This window comes from Carcharodon carcharias, chromosome 15, assembly GCF_017639515.1.
Source record: "Carcharodon carcharias isolate sCarCar2 chromosome 15, sCarCar2.pri, whole genome shotgun sequence".
In the NCBI taxonomy this organism is placed as follows: domain Eukaryota; kingdom Metazoa; phylum Chordata; class Chondrichthyes; order Lamniformes; family Lamnidae; genus Carcharodon; species Carcharodon carcharias.
This window is the reverse complement of record NC_054481.1, coordinates 130,594,939-130,613,438: the sequence shown is the minus strand read 5'-3', so window position 1 is coordinate 130,613,438 and position 18,500 is coordinate 130,594,939. Positions and strand designations below refer to the sequence as shown.

The following is an 18,500-nucleotide window of genomic DNA, read 5'->3' as shown; positions in this document are numbered from 1 at the left end:
ATTTAGCAGCACCCGTTTCTCAGGCTCAAAATGACCTCCCAATGCTCTAATATAGCAGGAAAGAAGTGCATGCTCATTATGAACTGAAAGTGCACTGCCCTTCATATTGGTAAACAACCAAAATATCATTGTACCCTGTGGCTGCTGGGTGTCCAGCAATGGGTGCACCCTACTTTCTAGGCCTGCTTTTCTAAACTGCCAGATTATGCTTACTACAGAGATTCAATTGCTGAGGTGTGCGGTTTCAGGCAAGAAACAAGCACAATGGCTCTGATATTGATGGGGGGGGGCAGGGGAGGGTATGTAGATAAAGATGAAATCTTAGGCACATACAATACAAGGCCATTCCATCATTCTTCACTGTCTCTCCTAAGTATCTTTCTTCATGTGCCGGCAACATTGGGATGAATAAAGTAGAACAAAGCCCTTACTCAGGTAATGGTTTTACTCCCCCATCACATATGATTGTATTGGTTGCATCAATGTTGAATGTTGCAGGTGAACAGGCAGGGTAGTACATTGTGGTCACAGTCATTAAGTATATAATTGATGACATTTATAATGACAGTTTTGATGCTGTGGTCAGGGCAGAACTAGTGTGAATCAGTAGAAAAGCAAAAAGAAACCAACTGAAAAAGAAAATAGAAAAACAAGCCTTTTCTTTCTCTTTTCCTTCACCACCTGCCTTCCCCCCAATACTTATCCCAAATTTGATCACAGCTTTACTTTTAATTTTGAAATGTATATGTTGTGACTTAATTTGGTGGAGCTAATTGACAAAGCGAATAAACAGCCCAGCGCTTTGTACCATTTTGGTAATATGCTAGGAAATAGAGTGTGGAGCAGCTTTAACCCTTCTCCACAGCTAGTATATAGAGACCCATGACCCATTTCACATCAGCACAACTGTCATTGGTCATTGTGTTATTCGCCCTATTTCTAAAGTAACGAATTTTTTGTTCACTAAAATTTTGGCATTTTTATTGGGACACCACTCATTTTCATGATTGCATTTTATCTGTTTGTTACATTGGTCGGATTAGAATGACAACAGTTGTATAGCATTCCATTTTTTTTCTGATTTTACAATTATTGACTTGCAGCAGTATTTTGACACTAAAGCAAAGGAAAACTAAACTATAATTGTGTTAATATATTTGTGAGCCATATTGTAAATTTGGAAATGTTCTATGTAGATTAAAAATTCACAGAAAATCATTTAGTAAGGTTTGCTCAATATCACCCATGTGTTTTTTTGAAAACTGCAAATGACAGGTATTGTTCCCAAAATTATGTTATCTATTTCAGGCAATCTTTATCAGAAGATGCTAAACAATACTTTAACAAGGAAACAAGAGTGCTAGAGGCTCCAATGAATATATTGGTGGCAAATCAGGTTACTATATAATTTTTATAATGTATCAAAGCAATGTCAATCTGAAATTTAAATGTTTACTTTTGTCAGTGTAATAGTTAGAACTATACTTACCTAAGACCATTTAACAGCCCTTTCACACTGCAACTGCGACATCCATGCAAAGTAATTGTAGTCTTGCAGTGACCCTAAACCATATAAAGCAGATTTTAAGGCCCAACTTGACTCTGAGGTGAAGCAGGCCAAGATTGCTTCCTCCAGGGAGGTGCCCTCCTCCATACTGCATGGTTTGGCTACATTTATGCTGTAACTGCAGCATTTGTTGTCAAGCAAAACATATATTTCACCATGGAATTACATACAAACTACAACATGGAAGCAGCCCTTTTGCCCCAACTGTAGATTAAAGGGTTAAGGTCAGAAGAATCCACCCTATCACTCCCAGACCCTTTTCAGAGTGCAGAAGGCTCACAACAGGTCCAGAACTGGGACAACTGGAGAAAAAGGTTCATTGCTTCAGGATTGCATAAAAAAAGACCAGAAAGACCAGGTCAGTACTCTATGCTGTAGGATCTATCGCTGACAACATGATAGTAAGGCAGGAGGTTGATGAGACTTCAGCTTCTTATGAAGAAGCCCTGCAAGCTTTCAACCCTTACTTTAGCATCCGTTGGAATTTAATAATTGAGAGGGATAAATTTAATAGAAGAAAGCAAAGGCCAGGCATAACCATGGATCCATTCAGAAATGACACTGAAAACAAATATTGGAGTGTTAAACTAGGTGGATGGACACCCCATAGACTTTATATTAGACAAGAGCAGAGGTTTCTATTTTAATCAAATGAAGTTAAATGGCTCAAACAGATTACATTGCAACCTTAATCTATTAAGTGACAGGGTCCGAGGGGGACTACATTAAAAGTGAAAGGTCAACTCATGTCACCTCGCTATCTTCAATCAAATAGAAAGGCTGAGAGAGGGGTACGAACCATCAAGAATTTATCATTGAAAAACGAAGACCTTAATCTATCTGTCCTGAGTTATTGATCCTCACCACTACAAAATGGTTATTCACCATCAGAGTTACCAATGGGTAGGAGATTGAGAACACAGCTTCCATCTCTGTAACAAAATCTCAAACCCTACATCACACGAATGACCTGGAGGGTAAATCAGCGTGGGGAAGAACAGAGAAACAACTGGGCCCGGAAATAGAGCACGTGAGTTACCAGTGCTAAAGCCTGAGGAGAGAGTAGGGGTCGTAGACCAACAGAGGAAAGGTACAATCATTGAAAAAACTCCACAACTAAGATTGTACAGGGTTGAGACAGGCCAGGATATCATAAGGAAAAACCGCAGCGTATAACATCCTTGGAATGGAAGCTAATAGAAACTTGGGTCTGAATTTTACCCTTGGCGGGCCCATGTATGTAATCGGTGGGCCTGGGACGTTTGTAGGACTCCGAAGAGCCACCTCTGACGCCAGAGGACTGCTGGGCTTCTGCTGCACCTGCGTTACCAGGCACCGGCGCAGATACCAGCACCTTAGTGGGTGTTAGATCTTTGGCTAGAATGTAGGTGCACAGCAGTGTGGGCACTTCGCACTCGCTTGTGGAGCAGGTGGAGGCAGAAAGTGCCCAGGGCACTGGCAGTCAGAGACCAGGATGATGCTGAGCCAAAGGCAAATGATGAGCCTCTGGAGTCGTCCATTAGGTGGCAGACACTCGATGTCCAGCGGAATGTGCAGGAGGACCTGGCGGAGATCCATGAGGGTATGTGTGCCAAGGTCTCTGTTGTGGAGGAGTCCATGCGGAGCATAAGGACTGCGTTGACCCTCATGGCCAAGCGCACTGTCTCCTCCATTCAGAAAGTGGTGACTCTCATGGAGAGGCAGCTCCAGGGATAGAATCAGGGATTCCTGGGTTGTGCTCGGACCTGCAAGCCCTCACACAGGCACTCAGGTGGTCAGTGTCAGTGTGGGAGATAGATGAAGCACCCAGTACCCCAGCTAGGTGCCCATCCATCAATGACAAGCAGGGAGGTCCAGAGCGACCTCACATTGGTGCACGAGCTGCTTAACGTCTCTGCGGGCTCCACTCAGGGAGCTCTGGATGATGGCAGCAGCTCCTCCACCCCTCTGCCAGTGACCGTGGCATCTGATGAGGCTGTAATGACTGGAGAGCTCCCTCCCAGGCAGGGCCAGCACAGGCTCCACAGGCCAAAGGATGACCACCAGTGTCATCAAGGCCAATAAGGCAGCATAGTCAGCAGGCTGCCTCCAATACCGGCACCAGCGAGAGGGAGGGCACCAAAACGTAGCACTCGCAACATAAGTTTAAGGCACCATGAGCACAAGAGGGACTATTCACAGTGATCTTCTGTTCTGTAATGTTTTGTTTATGTTTACTAGTTTGGAAATGAACATCAGAGATGGTAATGTTAATTCGTTTTCATTGTGAAAATTACTATAAGACCATAAGACATGGGAGCAGAATTATGCCATTTGACCCATTGAGTCTGCTCTGCCATTCAATTAGACCATGGCTGATCTGATAATCCTCAATTCCACCTTCCTGCCTTTTCCCCATAACCTTTGATTCCCCTACTGATTAAAAATCTGTCTATCTCAGCCTTGAATATACGTAACGACCCAGTTTCTACAGCCCTCTGCGGTAAAGAATTCCACAGATTCACTACCCTCTGAGAGAGAAGAAATTCCTCCTCATCTCTTTCCTAAATGGCTACCCCTTACTCTGAGATCACGCCCTCTGGTCCTAGACTCTCCCACAAGGGGAAACAACCTCTCAGCATCTACCCCCTAAGAATCTTATATGTTTCAATAAGGTCGCCTCTCATTCTTCTAAACTCCAATGAGTACAGGCCCAACCTACTCAACCTCTCCTCAAATGAAAATTGCTCCATGCCTGGGATCAACCTAGTGAACCTTCTCTGGACTGCCTCCAATGCCTGTATATCTTTCCTTAGCTAAGGGGACCAAAACTCTGTACAATGTTCTGGTTGTGGCCTGACTAGTGTGTTGCATAGTTCTAGCAAGACTTCCCTATTTTTCTACTCCATCCTCTTTGAAATAAAGACCAATATTCCATTGGCCTTCCCTATTATCTGTTGAACTTGTATGTTCACTTTTTGTGATTCATGCACGAGGACTCCCAAATCCCTCTGTGCTGCAGCTTTCTGCAGTCTTTCTCCATTTAAATAATATTCAGCTGCTCTATTTTTCCTGCCAAAGTGCATAACCGCATATTTTCCCACATTATATTCCATCTGCCAAGTTTTTGCCCACTCACTTAACCTGTCCATATCCCTCTGTAGACTCTTTGTGTCATCCTCACCACTTGCCACCTATTTTTGTCATTGGCAGACTTGGCAATAGTACATTCACTTCCCTCATCCAAGTCACTAATATATATTGTAAATAATTGTGCTCCCAGCACTGATCCCAGTACCCCAGGTGAGAGTTTCAGATGGTGCAAACATTCTTGTGTAGTCTCTTCATTGATGGGAGCCTCAGTTCTGGAGTCCCCATTGATCATTGAAAGACGAAGGCACCATGATGCAGATCTCCCCAGCATGGTTCAAGTGAAGCCCATCGCACCGGAATATCTCTCACCTACAAACATAAATTTTGTTTTTGTCATAAAGGCCTGAGTATGCTTCACCTTTTCTTTTCAGCACAGGGTACCCCAATATGTAATGCTGGACGTGAGTGGCTCTTGTTTGGGTTCAAATGAAAGGTCATTTCAGACATCCGAGATGGAGGCGGTGACCCATGGAATGAGGTGGAAGCAGATCTTTGGCAGCCCAGCTGAAGGAGTGTTGGATCAAGGCAACCCTGATGTCCCTGCCTCCCTGAAGGATACAGAGGTCTGCCTCCTCTGCTCCTCTTCTGACTCAGTACTGGATTCATCCTCTGTGGCCTGTGGAGCAGTCTCAAGATCCCCTCATTTAGTGGGTTCCCCCTTGCCAGAGCCAGATTGTGGAGAGTGTCACTATCAGTGACACCCTCTCTGGGGTGGTATTGTGGTGCTCCCCCGAATGGTTCAGGCATCAAAAGCACATCTTCAGAAGATATGGTCCTTCCTATCACCGCCCTTGAGGAGGCATGACTCCTATTATAACGCTGCTCTGCCTCTGTTCTTGGGTGGCGGAGAGGCATCATCAGCCACCTTTTCAATGGATAGTGCTTGTCACCCAGCAACCATCCATCCAGCCAGGCTGGAGCACTGAATAGCCTCGGCACCTGGGAGTGTCTCAGGATGTAAGCGTCATGATAGCTGCCAGGATACACTATCTGCACATTCATGGAGTGGAATCCCTTCCTGTTGACGAATGCACCCGGCTCACCCGCTGGCACCTTGATGACCACATGTGTGCAGCTGATTGCTCCCTGGATGTGGGGGAGCCCAGCAATCGCTTTGGCTCACTCAGCCTGGCTGGTCTCATCTGTTCAGAAATGAATAAATGTCATTACCCACCTGAACAGATCTTCTGTCACCAGCTTGATGCAATTGTGGACAGCTGATTGGGACACTCCACAAAGATTTCCCGCTGACCCCTGGAAAGAGCCAGAGGCATAGAAGTTGAGGGCCACTGTGACCTTCAGAGCCACTGACATGGGGTGTCCACCCACACAGTTGGAGGTGATCTCAGGCCCAATCACCTGACAGATGGAGGTCACAATCTCCCTGGAGAGGCGGAGTCTCCAGCATTGCACCTCGGACTTATTGAGGTAGCTGCATTGCTGCCTGTTAACCCTGGCAGCAGGATAGTGACGCCTTCTGAGGCCCCTCGCATCTCGGACTACCTGCTGTGCCCCTTGTGCCTGTGTCTCTCCTCCCACAGGTCCCTCCCCTGGAAGCTGCATTGGGTCACCTGGTCCCCTTTCCCTTCTGCCCCTCCTCAGAGGAGATGCCTCCAGCAGAGAGCACAATCCCCATTCCCAGGGTAAGGGAAAGCTGTCTGATACCTGGAAGGGTCCACGTGGTCAAAATCCTCCAGGGGCCTTGGAGACACCAATGAATCCTGAAATGAAGCCTGGAAATGCTAAGAATGAAGCTCAGAACAGAGATGAAGCTGTCATGTTCAAATAAACAACCGGCAGCAAACTATCTCCTAAGCTCCTCACTACTCACACTGGCACTGCTGCCGAGCCATTTTAACCCACCCTTGGATGAGGTTTTGCAAAATGCGGGCTGCCCGCCTGCCTGTTTTGCCCGTGTGACGAGCGCGAAATCACATAGGCCGTGTAAAGTCTGGATCAATTAGCTTTTTAATGGCCTTAAGTGGCCTTATAATTGATGACGGACGCGGCTCCGACACCCGCGCGCGCCCACTGACCTGAAGGTTGTGTGCGTGTGAGATGGCGTCGGGACACTTGCCTGACATCTTCTTGCGCTATTTTACACCTAATTGAGTTTGGACTGCGCCTACCTGTGTGGCGTAAAATTCTGCCCTTGGGCTTACTACTCAGACCCTGAAGAAGAAGGAAGACTTACCACAAGCTCTACAGCCACCCTGGAGAAAATCACTCACAGTGACAGACAAGAGAATACTGAATATCCTTGACCTCAAAAGGAAATCAGAACATGGTCAGGGAGGTTGGGAAAGGCACCTCAGAGGCTAGCCCTGTGAAGTCTGAAACTTTGCGGGGAGATGTAGGAGGATGTCAATGTGATAGGAATTAAGACTTGGGCAGGGGGCAGGAGATGTAGAGTAAAGGGTTAGCATCAGAGGCATGATCACATGACTGAGAAGTAAGAGAAATCTGGAACAGGGAGAAGCTCTAACTTCGTGTGGAGGTCCAAATGTGTAAACACTTGCTGTAAGTAAACAGTTATGGTTAAACAGATTATGGGCTCGAGCAGTGTACTTTTGGAAGCCTAGACAATCTTCAAAGCCCTTTCTAAACCCCTGCCATACAGCAAAACACCAACCAATCTATGTTTATCCTGCACACAGGCAGTGTTTCTACTCCCATGTCCCCAACTGTTTGCATATCCCTCTATCTCCTGCCTAACCTATTCTTAAAGGTTAACCTGAGGATAGATTTTCAACTTGTCACCTGTGTTTCATTCATTTCAATCAAATTAAATCAGGTGAATTCTATAAAGGACAGGTGATCCACTCCTCTTGTACTCTACCCAAGCAATGAAGACAAAAATCTACCCATGATCTCTGCTCCAGGCAATAACTCCAGTAGTGCATTCAACTCTCTTTTGTATATTCATTCTTGGGATTTGAGTGTCGCTGGTAAGGTCAGTATTTATTGCCCATCCCTAATTGCCTTTGAGAAAGTGATGGTGAGCTGCCTTTTTGAATTGCTGCAGTCCATGTGGTATAGGGATACCTGTGGTGCTGTTAGGAAGGAAGTTTCAGGATTTTGACCTAGTGACTTGGAACGATATCACCGTTTCTTCAAAGTCATGATAGTGTGTGACTTGGAGGGGAACTTGCAGGTAGTGGCGTTCCCATGCATCTGCTGTCCTTGCCCTTGTAGGTGGTAGAGATCATGGGTTTGGAGGTTGCTGTTGAAGCAGCCTTGGCGAGTTGCAATGCAAACAGTTTTTTTTCTGCTCTCTGTACTAAATTTCTTATACTTAATCTTGTACCTTTGTTCCCTTGCTTTAAATCCCTCAAACACTGGAAACAGTCATTTTCTATCTACTCTGTCCCATCTCTTCATAATCTGATAAACCTCTCTCAGATCACTCCTGTTTCCTAATGATATCACCCCATTTTCTCTGGTATGTCTTTGTATTTGTATGTCCTCATGTGAGGTAGAAACCTAATGAATTTGCATTGTAGCTTTCTATTGCCTCAAAATCCTTCCTATGGCGTGGAGTCCAAAACTGCACACGTATTATAACTGTGACCTGGCAAAGGTTTTACATAGATTCACTATTACAACTCAGCTATTATATTCTTGCCATAAAGCTCCGTATGCTAGTGCTTTACAGCATGGAAGGCCATTCAGCCCTGTGCTGGGCCTTCTGAAAGAGTTATACCTCTTTCCCCATAGCTTTTTATGTTTCTTTTCAAATATTTATCCACATCCCTTTAAGAATCTATCAAGAGTTTTGTTTCTACGACTGGCTCTGGTAGGGCATTCTCTCTTAACAACCCTCTGTAAATAAAAAGTCTCCTAATTTTTTTGGTAACCTTAAATTTTATGTGCCATAATTGTTGACTTACCAATTTGTGCAAATAGATTACCTTTATTTAGGCACTTCACAAGTTTGAACTCCTCTATCAGATCTGTACTGCTGTAAAGAACCTTGATTTCTCTGTTCTCTCTTCATCATCAGAACCTTTCTCTCCTGTCTTTATTGTTGTATGAATGTTCGTTTACTTACTGCAAACAATTACATTTTACTTCTGTCCCTTTGTAGAGCTAGCCAAACCAATATTAGTTGCTTTTGTGTATCAAACATATGGTAATTTAAATGAGAAAGCAAAAAATTCCCTTTCTATGTTGGTGTAGGTGGAGAGGATTTTTGAATTAAGGTTTTTTTTGTTACAAAAGATTAACTAAGTGGGTTAACACCTGCCCTAGAATCACCCATCGAATCTCAGGGTTTTTTCCAGTTTGATTGAGTATTAACCAATAACTGAACTTCTGAAATAAAATGTTTTTTCTCTCTTTCTCCCCTCTCACTTTCTCTTGTTTTCTGGAGTTTTTTGGCTATCCATTGTTGTTTTAAAAGTACATAATTTGAAAAACTTTTATACAATTTTACTCAAAGACATTCATCAGGTTTTGTCTTTTCTTTAAGACTAGAACAATTCCTTTCACTGTTCACGCCATAGTCACCAGCTCAGACTTAGAGATTGATCATCAAATGATTGACTTTGGTTATTGCTCAATCTATGAGTCTGTGTGGACTACCATCAAGCTCACAAACAAATCAATCCTGAGCCAGGAATATGGATTTATTGACATTCCAGAGGTGAGAGAGACATTATTGAATTTATGTCTTATTGAGATATTTATTAATAAGGAAAACAAAATATAGGATAAAATGCTCCCCATGTTGGGTGCCATTGTTTTGGAGAATAGCATAAGTGAATTGCACATTTGGAGAGCCAATGGGCCGAATGTCCTCCTTCTGCACTGTAACAATTCTCTGATTCTATTTATTAAATATGATAGGCCATTGAGGACTTCTGGCCATGGTTCCTCATGCTGACTTCGTGGTGAAAGTCACAGCAGCTTTCCTGAACAGACTTCTGGTTAAAATTACATTCAGATGCCAATGATGCAATTGCAGTCTGATCTGCGTATTTAAGAGAAGGATCCCACTGGCTTTCTTTGGGCATCTCTTTCACCTGCTCAGAAGAGTAGGTTGAGTTTGGAACTTGCAGGAAGACCATTTATGATCAAGATTCATGGGCCATTTTAATTTCCAGGGGCTAAATTGTTAAAGTGTATTTGAGCCTCAAAACATACCAGAAGAAAAAGTGGCAGTGCTGTAAAGGCAACCACAAGCCCTTCCATTGTTGCTGGCACCCAAACTTTCAGCTTCCCTCTGGCACACTTGGCACGATGCACATTTGTGCTGCAAATGCCACCAAACTATTTTAATGACCTGTCAAGGCCAATTTATTGCGTGTGGACACTCTGGAAAACCTAAAGGGTAATGGTTCTGACAGAGGTACAATATCAATCCCATTTATACTGGGCAGTGAGCACAGGCTTCTTTGGCTGAGGTGCTGTGTTTATGATAAAATATTTTTCCTTGTTTGTTGGCACCAAAAGGCAGAGCTGTTTAATGACTGATATCAGGGGCTCAATGTTGTAAACATTATTGCCTGCTAAGATCAAAAGCACAGAGAAAACCTGCGCTTTTAATGCAGGCTTTATTTCACACTGTGAGGTGAACAATACTTACAGGTAACAATAGACTTTGTGCAATATTAACCTGTTAAGCTTCAGGTATTATAATTTTCTAGGTTACTTCTATAACTGTTGGCCGTAATTTGCAACAGTTCTCAGTAGTGATCAATAACATGGGGCAGAATTTTGCCCTTGGCAGGGGTGCTTGGCGGAGGCGGTAGAGAAGCTGACGGCCGCCCGCAATCGGCACTGTACCGCAATTTCATGCTGGCAGGCCAATTAAGGCATGCCCAGCGTGTAATACAAGCTGCAGCGCTGAGCGTAGCCTGTGGAGGGTGGGTGGGAGGAGGGCGAGCGGGTCAAGCGCAAACTTTGCGCATGCGTGCGAGTGAGCGCTACATCATCTCCCTGAGGCACGCAGCTGCGTCAGGGAGATGAAGAGATATTTTTTTTTAAAATGAAAAAAATAAAAATGTACTGAAACATGTCCCCTCATGTCACTCTGTCACATGAGCAGGGACATGTTATTAATGAAAACTTAAAGTTTTTATTTACATTTGGAAACATTATCCCGCTGGTGGATGAGGTTTCCAAAATAATGCAAAGGCCGCTTAGCCTCTTCGCCTGCCCACCAGGGTTAGGTTGGACAGGCAGCGGAAATTTTATTTTAATTGATTACTTAAAGGCCTTTTAATTGTCAGCAGGTGCGTAGCCGGCTCTGACGTGCGCTCGCCGGCCGAACTATAGCTCAACTGCGCGTTGATGCCGGCACGCTCAGCCGACGTCAACACGGGTCTTTTCACACTCGAGCGGGTTGGACCTGCACTCGTCTGCTCACCAAGTGAAAACTTCTGCCCACAGTACTTCACACAAGAGCTGCATTAGTACATAGGCTTATCTGTCGGTGCAAGAATTATAGAAACGTTATGGTGCAGAAAGAGGCCATTCAGTCCATCATGTCTGTGGCCAGCCAGAAATAGATGAAAAAGAAACTAGCCGCTCATTTTAATCCCACTTTCCAACACCTGGCCCATAGCCTTGCAGGTTACAACGCTTCAGATGCAGATCCAAGTACCTTTCAAATGAAAACAGAATTACCTGGAAAAACTCAGCAGGTCTGGCAGCATCGGCGGAGAAGAAAAGAGTTGACGTTTCGAGTCCTCATGACCCTTGTCGAAGGGTCATGAGGACTCGAAACGTCAACTCTTTTCTTCTCCGCCGATGCTGCCAGACCTGCTGAGTTTTTCCAGGTAATTCTGTTTTTGTTTTGGATTTCCAGCATCCGCAGTTTTTTTGTTTTTACCTTTCAAATGAGTTGAGCATTTCAGCCTCAACATTCATTCAGGCAATGAATTACAGACACCCACCATCCTTTGCATTAGAAAGTTTTTCTGTATGTCCCCTCTAACCCTTCGACCAATCACCTTAAATCTATGCCCCCTGGTAATTGACCCCTTAGCTAGGGTAAACAGGTCTTTACCATCTACCCTATCCACGCCCCTCATTATTTTGTACACCTCAGTGAGGTCACCCCTCACCTTCTCTGTTCTAAGGAAAATAACCCTAGCCTATCCAATCTTTCCTCATAGCTGCAATTTTCAAGCCCTGGCAACATTCTTGTAAATATTCTCTGTACTCTCTCCCGACCAATTATGTCCTTCCTGTAATGCGGAACTGTGCACAAAATTCCAACTGTGGCCTAACGAGCGTTTTATACAGAGATAAAAACAAAAAAAACTGCGGATGCTGGAAATCCAGAACAAAAACAGAATTACCTGGAAAAACTCAGCAAGTCTGGCAGCATCGGCGGAGAAGAACAAAAAGCCGATGCTGCCAGACCTGCTGAGTTTTTCCAGATAATTCTGTTTTTGTTGAGCGTTTTATACAGTTCCATCATTATATCATAAAAGCAAAATACTGTGGATGCTGGAAATCTGAAACAAAAACAAATTGCTGGAAAAATTCAGCAGGTCTGACAGCATCTGTGGAGAGAAAGAGTTAAAATTCTGAAGAAGAGTCACACGGACTTGAAACGTTAACTCTGTCTTTCTCTCCACAGAAGCTGTCAGACCTGCTGAGTTTTTCCAGCAATTTTTGTTTTTGTTCCATCATTATATCCCTGCTTTTGTATCCAGTACCTTGTCCAATAGAGGAAAGCATGCCATATGCTTTCTTGACCACCTTATCCACCTGTTCTGTCACCATCTGGGACCTGTGGACATGCACTCCAAGGTCTCTCACTTCCTCAACCTCTCTCAATATCCTCCCATTATTGAGCATTCCCTTGCTTTGTTTACCCTCTCCAAATGCATTACCTCACACTTTTACGGATTGAATTCCATTTGCCACTTTTCTGCCCACTCACCAAACCGTTGATATCATTCTGGAGACAACAGCTATTCTCTTCACTATCAAAAACACGGCCAATTTCTGTGTCATCTGCAAAGTTCCCAATCATACCTCCCACATTTATGTCCAAATCATTAATATATACAACAAACAGCAAGGGCCCCAACTCTGAGCCTTGTGGAACACCACTGGAAACCATTTTCCATTCGTAAAAACATCCATCGACCATTACCCTTTGTTTCCTGCAGCTGAGCCAATTTTAGACCCAACTTGTTGCCTTCCCACATATATATCTTTTAACACGGCCAAATTCCTGTGCTGTACACTTTTTAACCTGTGCTTCAGAGTCAGTCACTAATTCTCCATTTCCCGTTCCCTGCTCTGACTTTGCCCTCAGGTTCCTATCCCCTGCCAAACTAGTTGAACTCCCCCCACTCCCCCCACACCCCCCTCACCCACCACCAACAGCACTAGCAAATCTCCCTGCTCGGTTATTCATCCCAGTCGTGTTCAGGGGTCAGTTCTGTTGAAGGGTCATGAGGACTCGAAACGTCAACTTTGTTCTTCTCTGCCGATGCTGCCAGACCTGCTGAGTTTTTCCATGTATTTCTATTTTTGTGTTCAGGTGTATACCGTCCGGCTTGTACAGGTCTTAACTTTCCTAGAACCAATTCCAATGCCCCAGAAATCTGACCACCTACACCAGCTTTCCAGCCAGGTGTTTAATCACTCAATTCTCCTATTTCTGCACACTTGCACTTCAACTGGGAGTAATCCTGAGATTACTGCTTTAGAGGTCCTGCTTTTCAATCTCCTTCCTAGCTCCCTAAAGCCTGCTTTCAGGACCTCATCCCCTTTTCTACTTAAGACATTGGTACCAACATGGACCACGACCTCTGGCTGATCACCCTCCCCAGAAGTTGTTCTGTGACATCCTTGACCCTATCACCAGGGAAGCAACATACCATCCTGGAGTCATGTCTATGGCCACAGAAGCACCCGTCTGTTCCCATAACTAATAAATCCCTTATCACTATAACTTTTCCTTTCTTCTTCCTTCCCTCCAGTACAGCTGAGCTGCTCATGGTGCCACAATCTCGGCTCTGGCTGCGGTCCTCTGAGGAACCAGCGCCCTCACCAGCTTCCAAAATAGAAAACTGATTTGTGAGCAGGACCCTAGGGGACTCCTGCACTACCTGCCTAGTTTTCTTGGACTGCCTTTCCCTTTCTACCTCCAGGCTCCTAAGCTGTGGTGCTTGAGCTACTAATTAAGGAACCCTAAAAATGACTTACATTTGTAAAGGTGCAAAATATCACAAAATTATTGCACTTAAAGTTGTCTCAGAATGCAGTTCTCAGCTCACAACACTGAATTTAAAATTTGACACGGTAAAGCTCAAAGCTACTTTGCTCACTTGTTATTTTTTCTGTTCTTTACAGTTTGTGGATGTGCAACCTAATGATGGCTTTGGTGTACTTTTACCTCTGGAGACTCTGAATATGAACATTTTTTTCAAAGCCAAACAAGCCCAAGAGTACGCCTTTGAGCTAATTTGCAAGTCTGAAATCAACAGGTAATCAAACAAAGCTTAAGTGGAATATCTGCTTCTAACTACGACTGGTTTAAAAAAAAAAAGTGTGAGCTGAAACATGTTACATTTTTTGGAATTACTGAGCCATTTTGTACTTTATGCTCTGTAAGGGAGCCCTCGCGCTTTATGAACTATAATATGACATTACAGGTATGCTGGTGGTAGTAATCATAATCATTAGGGAAGCCTGACTGAGCAAACTGTTGCAGCTACGGGTTGACAAGTGTCCAGGTCTTGATGGTCTTCATCCTAGGGTCTTAAAAGAGATGGCTAAGGGGGTAGTAAATGTGTTGGTGTTAATTTTCCAAAATTTGCTAGATTCTGAAAAGGTTCCATCACACTGGAAAGTAGCAAATATAATCCATCGATTTAAGAAGGGAGGGAGGCATAAAACAGGAAACTATAGAACAGTTAGCTTGATGTCTGTCTTGGGGAAGGTGTTAGAATTGATCATTAAGGAAGTTATAGCTGGGCACTTAGAGAAACTCAAGGTAATTGGGAAGAGTCAGCATGGTTTTGTGAAAGGGAAAACATGTTTAACCAATTAATGGGAGTTCTTTGAAGAAGTAACTTGCATCATGGATAAAGGTGAGCCTGTAGACATACGTACTTGGATTTCCAGAAGGCATTTGATAAGGCCACATCAAAGGTTATTGTAGAAAATAAAAGTTCAGGGTGTAGAGGGTAACATATTAGCATGGACAGAAGATTGGCTGGCTGGCAGAAAACAGAGTATGCATAAATGGGTCTTTTTCTGATTGGCAGGATGTAACCAGTGGAGTCCCATAGGTGCCTGTGCTGGGGCCTCAATTCTTTACAATTTATATCAATGTCTTAGCTAAGGGGAGTGAAGGCATGGTAGCTAAATTTGCAAATGACACAAAGATAGGTAGAAAAGTATGTTGTGAAGAGGGCATAAGGAGGTTGCAGATGGATATAGGTAGGTTGAGTGAGTGGGCAAAAATTTGGCAGATGGAGTATAATGTGGGAAAATGTGAAGCTGTTCACTTTGGCAAGAAGAATAAAAAAGCAGAGTATTACTTAAATGGAGAATGGCTGCGGAATTCTGAGGTGCAGAGGGATCTAGGTGTTCTAGTGCATAAATCACAAAAGGTTAGTACGCAGTTGCAACAAGTAAATAAGTAGGCTAATGGAATGCTATCCTTTATTATGAGAGGAATTGTACATAAAAGTAAGGATATTATACTTCAGTTATACAAGGCATTGGTGAGACCACACCTAAGTGCAGTAACGGGTGGGTAAAACAACATTTACACACCGTTTCATCCCAAATCTACCACATTATTTATGTACTCACGAGAAACACGCCGTTTCCACGTCAGGCAAGTGAATGAGAGCCCCCCAGCCATCACCTCGCCGCTGCATCACGCCAGGCACCATATTTAAAGTCTAGCCGTGCGCACACATCTCAGTGTTTCCAGACCACGACTGCTGCAAAGAAGACATGGACCTGAAAGGCAAAAAGTCTGTAGCCCCCAAGTTCAGCAACGCATCACTGGAACACATTTTGGGTGCCATGGAGGCCCACTGGGATGTCGTCTACCCCTGCCCTGGCCGCAGGATGAGCAGTAACAGAGCTAACCCAGCTTGGGAGGCGGTGGCTGCAGAGGTCTGTGCGAACACCCTCCAAAAGAGGACAGCCTCCCAGTGCTGTAAGAGAATGAATGATCTCCTCCGTTCCACCAGGGTGAGTCACTCTTCTCATCTCTCTCAATTCACACACTCACACACCTATCACACATTCACAGGGCCCTCACTCACTGTCAGTTCAAGGGACACTACCATTCACTCTCTCACACTCACTGTCACTGTCCTCATCCTGTCCATAGGACCACTCACTACCCGCACAGGTCAGGCATACTTATCATCTGGCCTGGCAGGCATCACACTTACACTTTTTCCATCTCTACCCATGCAGGACAAGCTGAAACACAACACGAGGGAGATCACAGACCAGTGGCAGAATGCCCAAAATCAAGGTCCTCATGGACTTTGAAAACAGGGCCATCCAGCTGGCTGGTGAGGATCTGGACTGTGCCTGCGCTGACGATTAGGTTGGCGGTGCTGTAACAAGTGAGGGTCCAGCAATGCAACATCTATCAGATAACCATGCTGTGAGTAGTAATGTGTCCTGAGCACAAGCCACTGCCTTGCACTAATTATCTCCCCTTGCTTTCGCAGGCACATCTGCCAAACAGCCGACAGAGTCCATGACCCAGGGCCTCCAATCAAGCCCCAAAGAAACCTCTGAAGAGGAATCTGGAGGCACCTTCCCTGAAGTCCCATCACAGCGCTCACCCACACCCTCCACCAGCGCAGACACACACACCTCGGTGGGACCGAGCTTTAGAATAGCCTCGGGATCACGATCCGGTGAGCACATTGCACTGTCCAATCCACAGCAGCTGGAGGCAGGGACTTCCCAGGTCCCTGGCACTCGGAAGACTGCTGGGGGCCAGAACATTGCTGAGTCTAAGTCAGATGATGAGCCTCTGGACTCAGTTATGTCACAGTTGCTGGAGCTGCAAAGGCAAGCTCGGGAACCTCAGGAAGGGGTGTCTGCTACACTCCTCAGATTGCAAGGCATGATGGAGGAGTCAGTCTGCTTTCACTCAGATGATAGCGTGGCATGTCAACGCATCGAGGTCAGCGCTGGTAGGATGGCGGCCGCCATGGAGACCTTGGTCCAGGACTTTGTTCCTGCACTTCTGCATGGGCTCAACACTCTCAGAGGGACATGCGACTTTGGAACATCTGCCTTAGAAGGCAGTGGAGGAGGGGTTATTGAATATCTTTAAGGCGGAGGTAGATAGATTCTTGTGAGGCAAGGGAATCAAAGGTTATCGGGAGTAAATAAGAATGTGGAATTAGAAACACAAACAGATCAGCCATGATCTAATTGAATGGTGAAGCAGGCCCGAGGGACTGAATGGCCTACTTCTCCCATTTCACATGTTCGTATGTTTGTAGTAAACTTCTTGTTATTCGAGTATGTACAAGCTGTAAGTGACCTCATCGTCTTCTGGGGGTCCTCTCATGACTGAAGAGTTCAATGTGAGATCAGAATGGACGTCCACAGAACTGGCAGTTCATGCTATCGTTATTGGTATTTGGAGGGAGCTTCTGCTGCTGTTCTGCTTCTGGCCTTCCTCTGGGCACATTGGATGTTGTGAGCTTGGCATAGATTGCCCTTGAAATTTCATAGGCATAATATCTGCTAATGTAGCATTGTCTAGGGATCGAACAGAAATACTTGTTACTGTAATTAGCTTACGGAGTGAGACCTCCCATGAGCTGACAGGTTTTGAAAAGTAGAAAAATAAATGCTCAGTATGGACTGTAAACTATGTACCAGATAAACTGTAACAAGAAAGCACATATCAGCTTGTGCTGCTTTTACAGAACAAAGAATCCAGTTCTTTTTACCTCAGAAATCTTAAATCCTCCGCCCTCTTCTTGCTTTGAAGATTGGGCTGAGACAAAGAAAATCAAAAGGTTTCTTATGCTAATAAATACAGTTTTCGCTCATGGTAAAGTTCAAAGGCATAAGGCTGGTGTCCCCAGAGACTATCCCTCGCCAAAGAAGATGACAACCTAATAATCTATTTGAACACCCTGTGATGAAGCATCCATGCTAACGACTGGATTTAAATAGGCTTAGCCTATTATGTCACGCTTTTCACTCCAGCTTTGTAGGTGGCTTTTGTTTATGACCAGTACTACCTTAGTGAATGCACAATTCTTAGGCTTTTTTAAAAAAAGGCAATTTATTATAAACCTAAAATACCATAAAGAGAAAGGAGAACAATAGATAATGGACAAGATACTCAATCTTTATCTCCTGTGGTTCTTGCCAATGAGAACAATGGTCAATAACAAAGGGTGGGATTTTCCAAACCCGCCTGCCACTGGGATCTTCCGGTCCTGCCGCAGGTCAATGGACTTCTGGCTGGGGCACCACCTCACCCACGGCTGGTCCTGCCCACGCCTGGGCCAGAAAATCCCGGCCAAAGACTCACTGGACTCTTGATGGTTTCAAAATTCTTTCTCATGCCTACTTTCTTTCCCTCCGCTATAGTATAACATGCTAATAATTAGGGCTAAAATAAAAAAACTTAATTTTCTATCTAAAACCACTGTTTGAGAGTATCATCATTGCAAGGGCCAAATGATTCAAGGAGAATTAAGGCCTACAATCCATCCTCTCAGGGCAGCAAGGGAACGTAGGAACATAGGACTTAGGAGCAGGAGAAGGCCATTCAGCCCTTCGAGCCTGCTCTGCCATTCAATAAGATCATGGCTGATCT

General features: G+C 44.5%; 1 protein-coding gene across 1 annotated transcript in view; it reads left to right on the top strand.

Moving 5' to 3' along the window:
• The window catches only part of cfap74 (cilia and flagella associated protein 74), a 346,673-nt gene that overhangs the window by 126,721 nt on the left and 201,452 nt on the right, over positions 1 to 18,500 (top strand). The window contains exons 23-25 of the mRNA XM_041207020.1: positions 1,309 to 1,396; positions 9,171 to 9,344; positions 14,021 to 14,154. Of these exons, the coding sequence (XP_041062954.1) occupies positions 1,309 to 1,396; positions 9,171 to 9,344; positions 14,021 to 14,154 (396 nt within the window). The remainder of the gene's footprint in view (positions 1 to 1,308; positions 1,397 to 9,170; positions 9,345 to 14,020; positions 14,155 to 18,500) is intronic.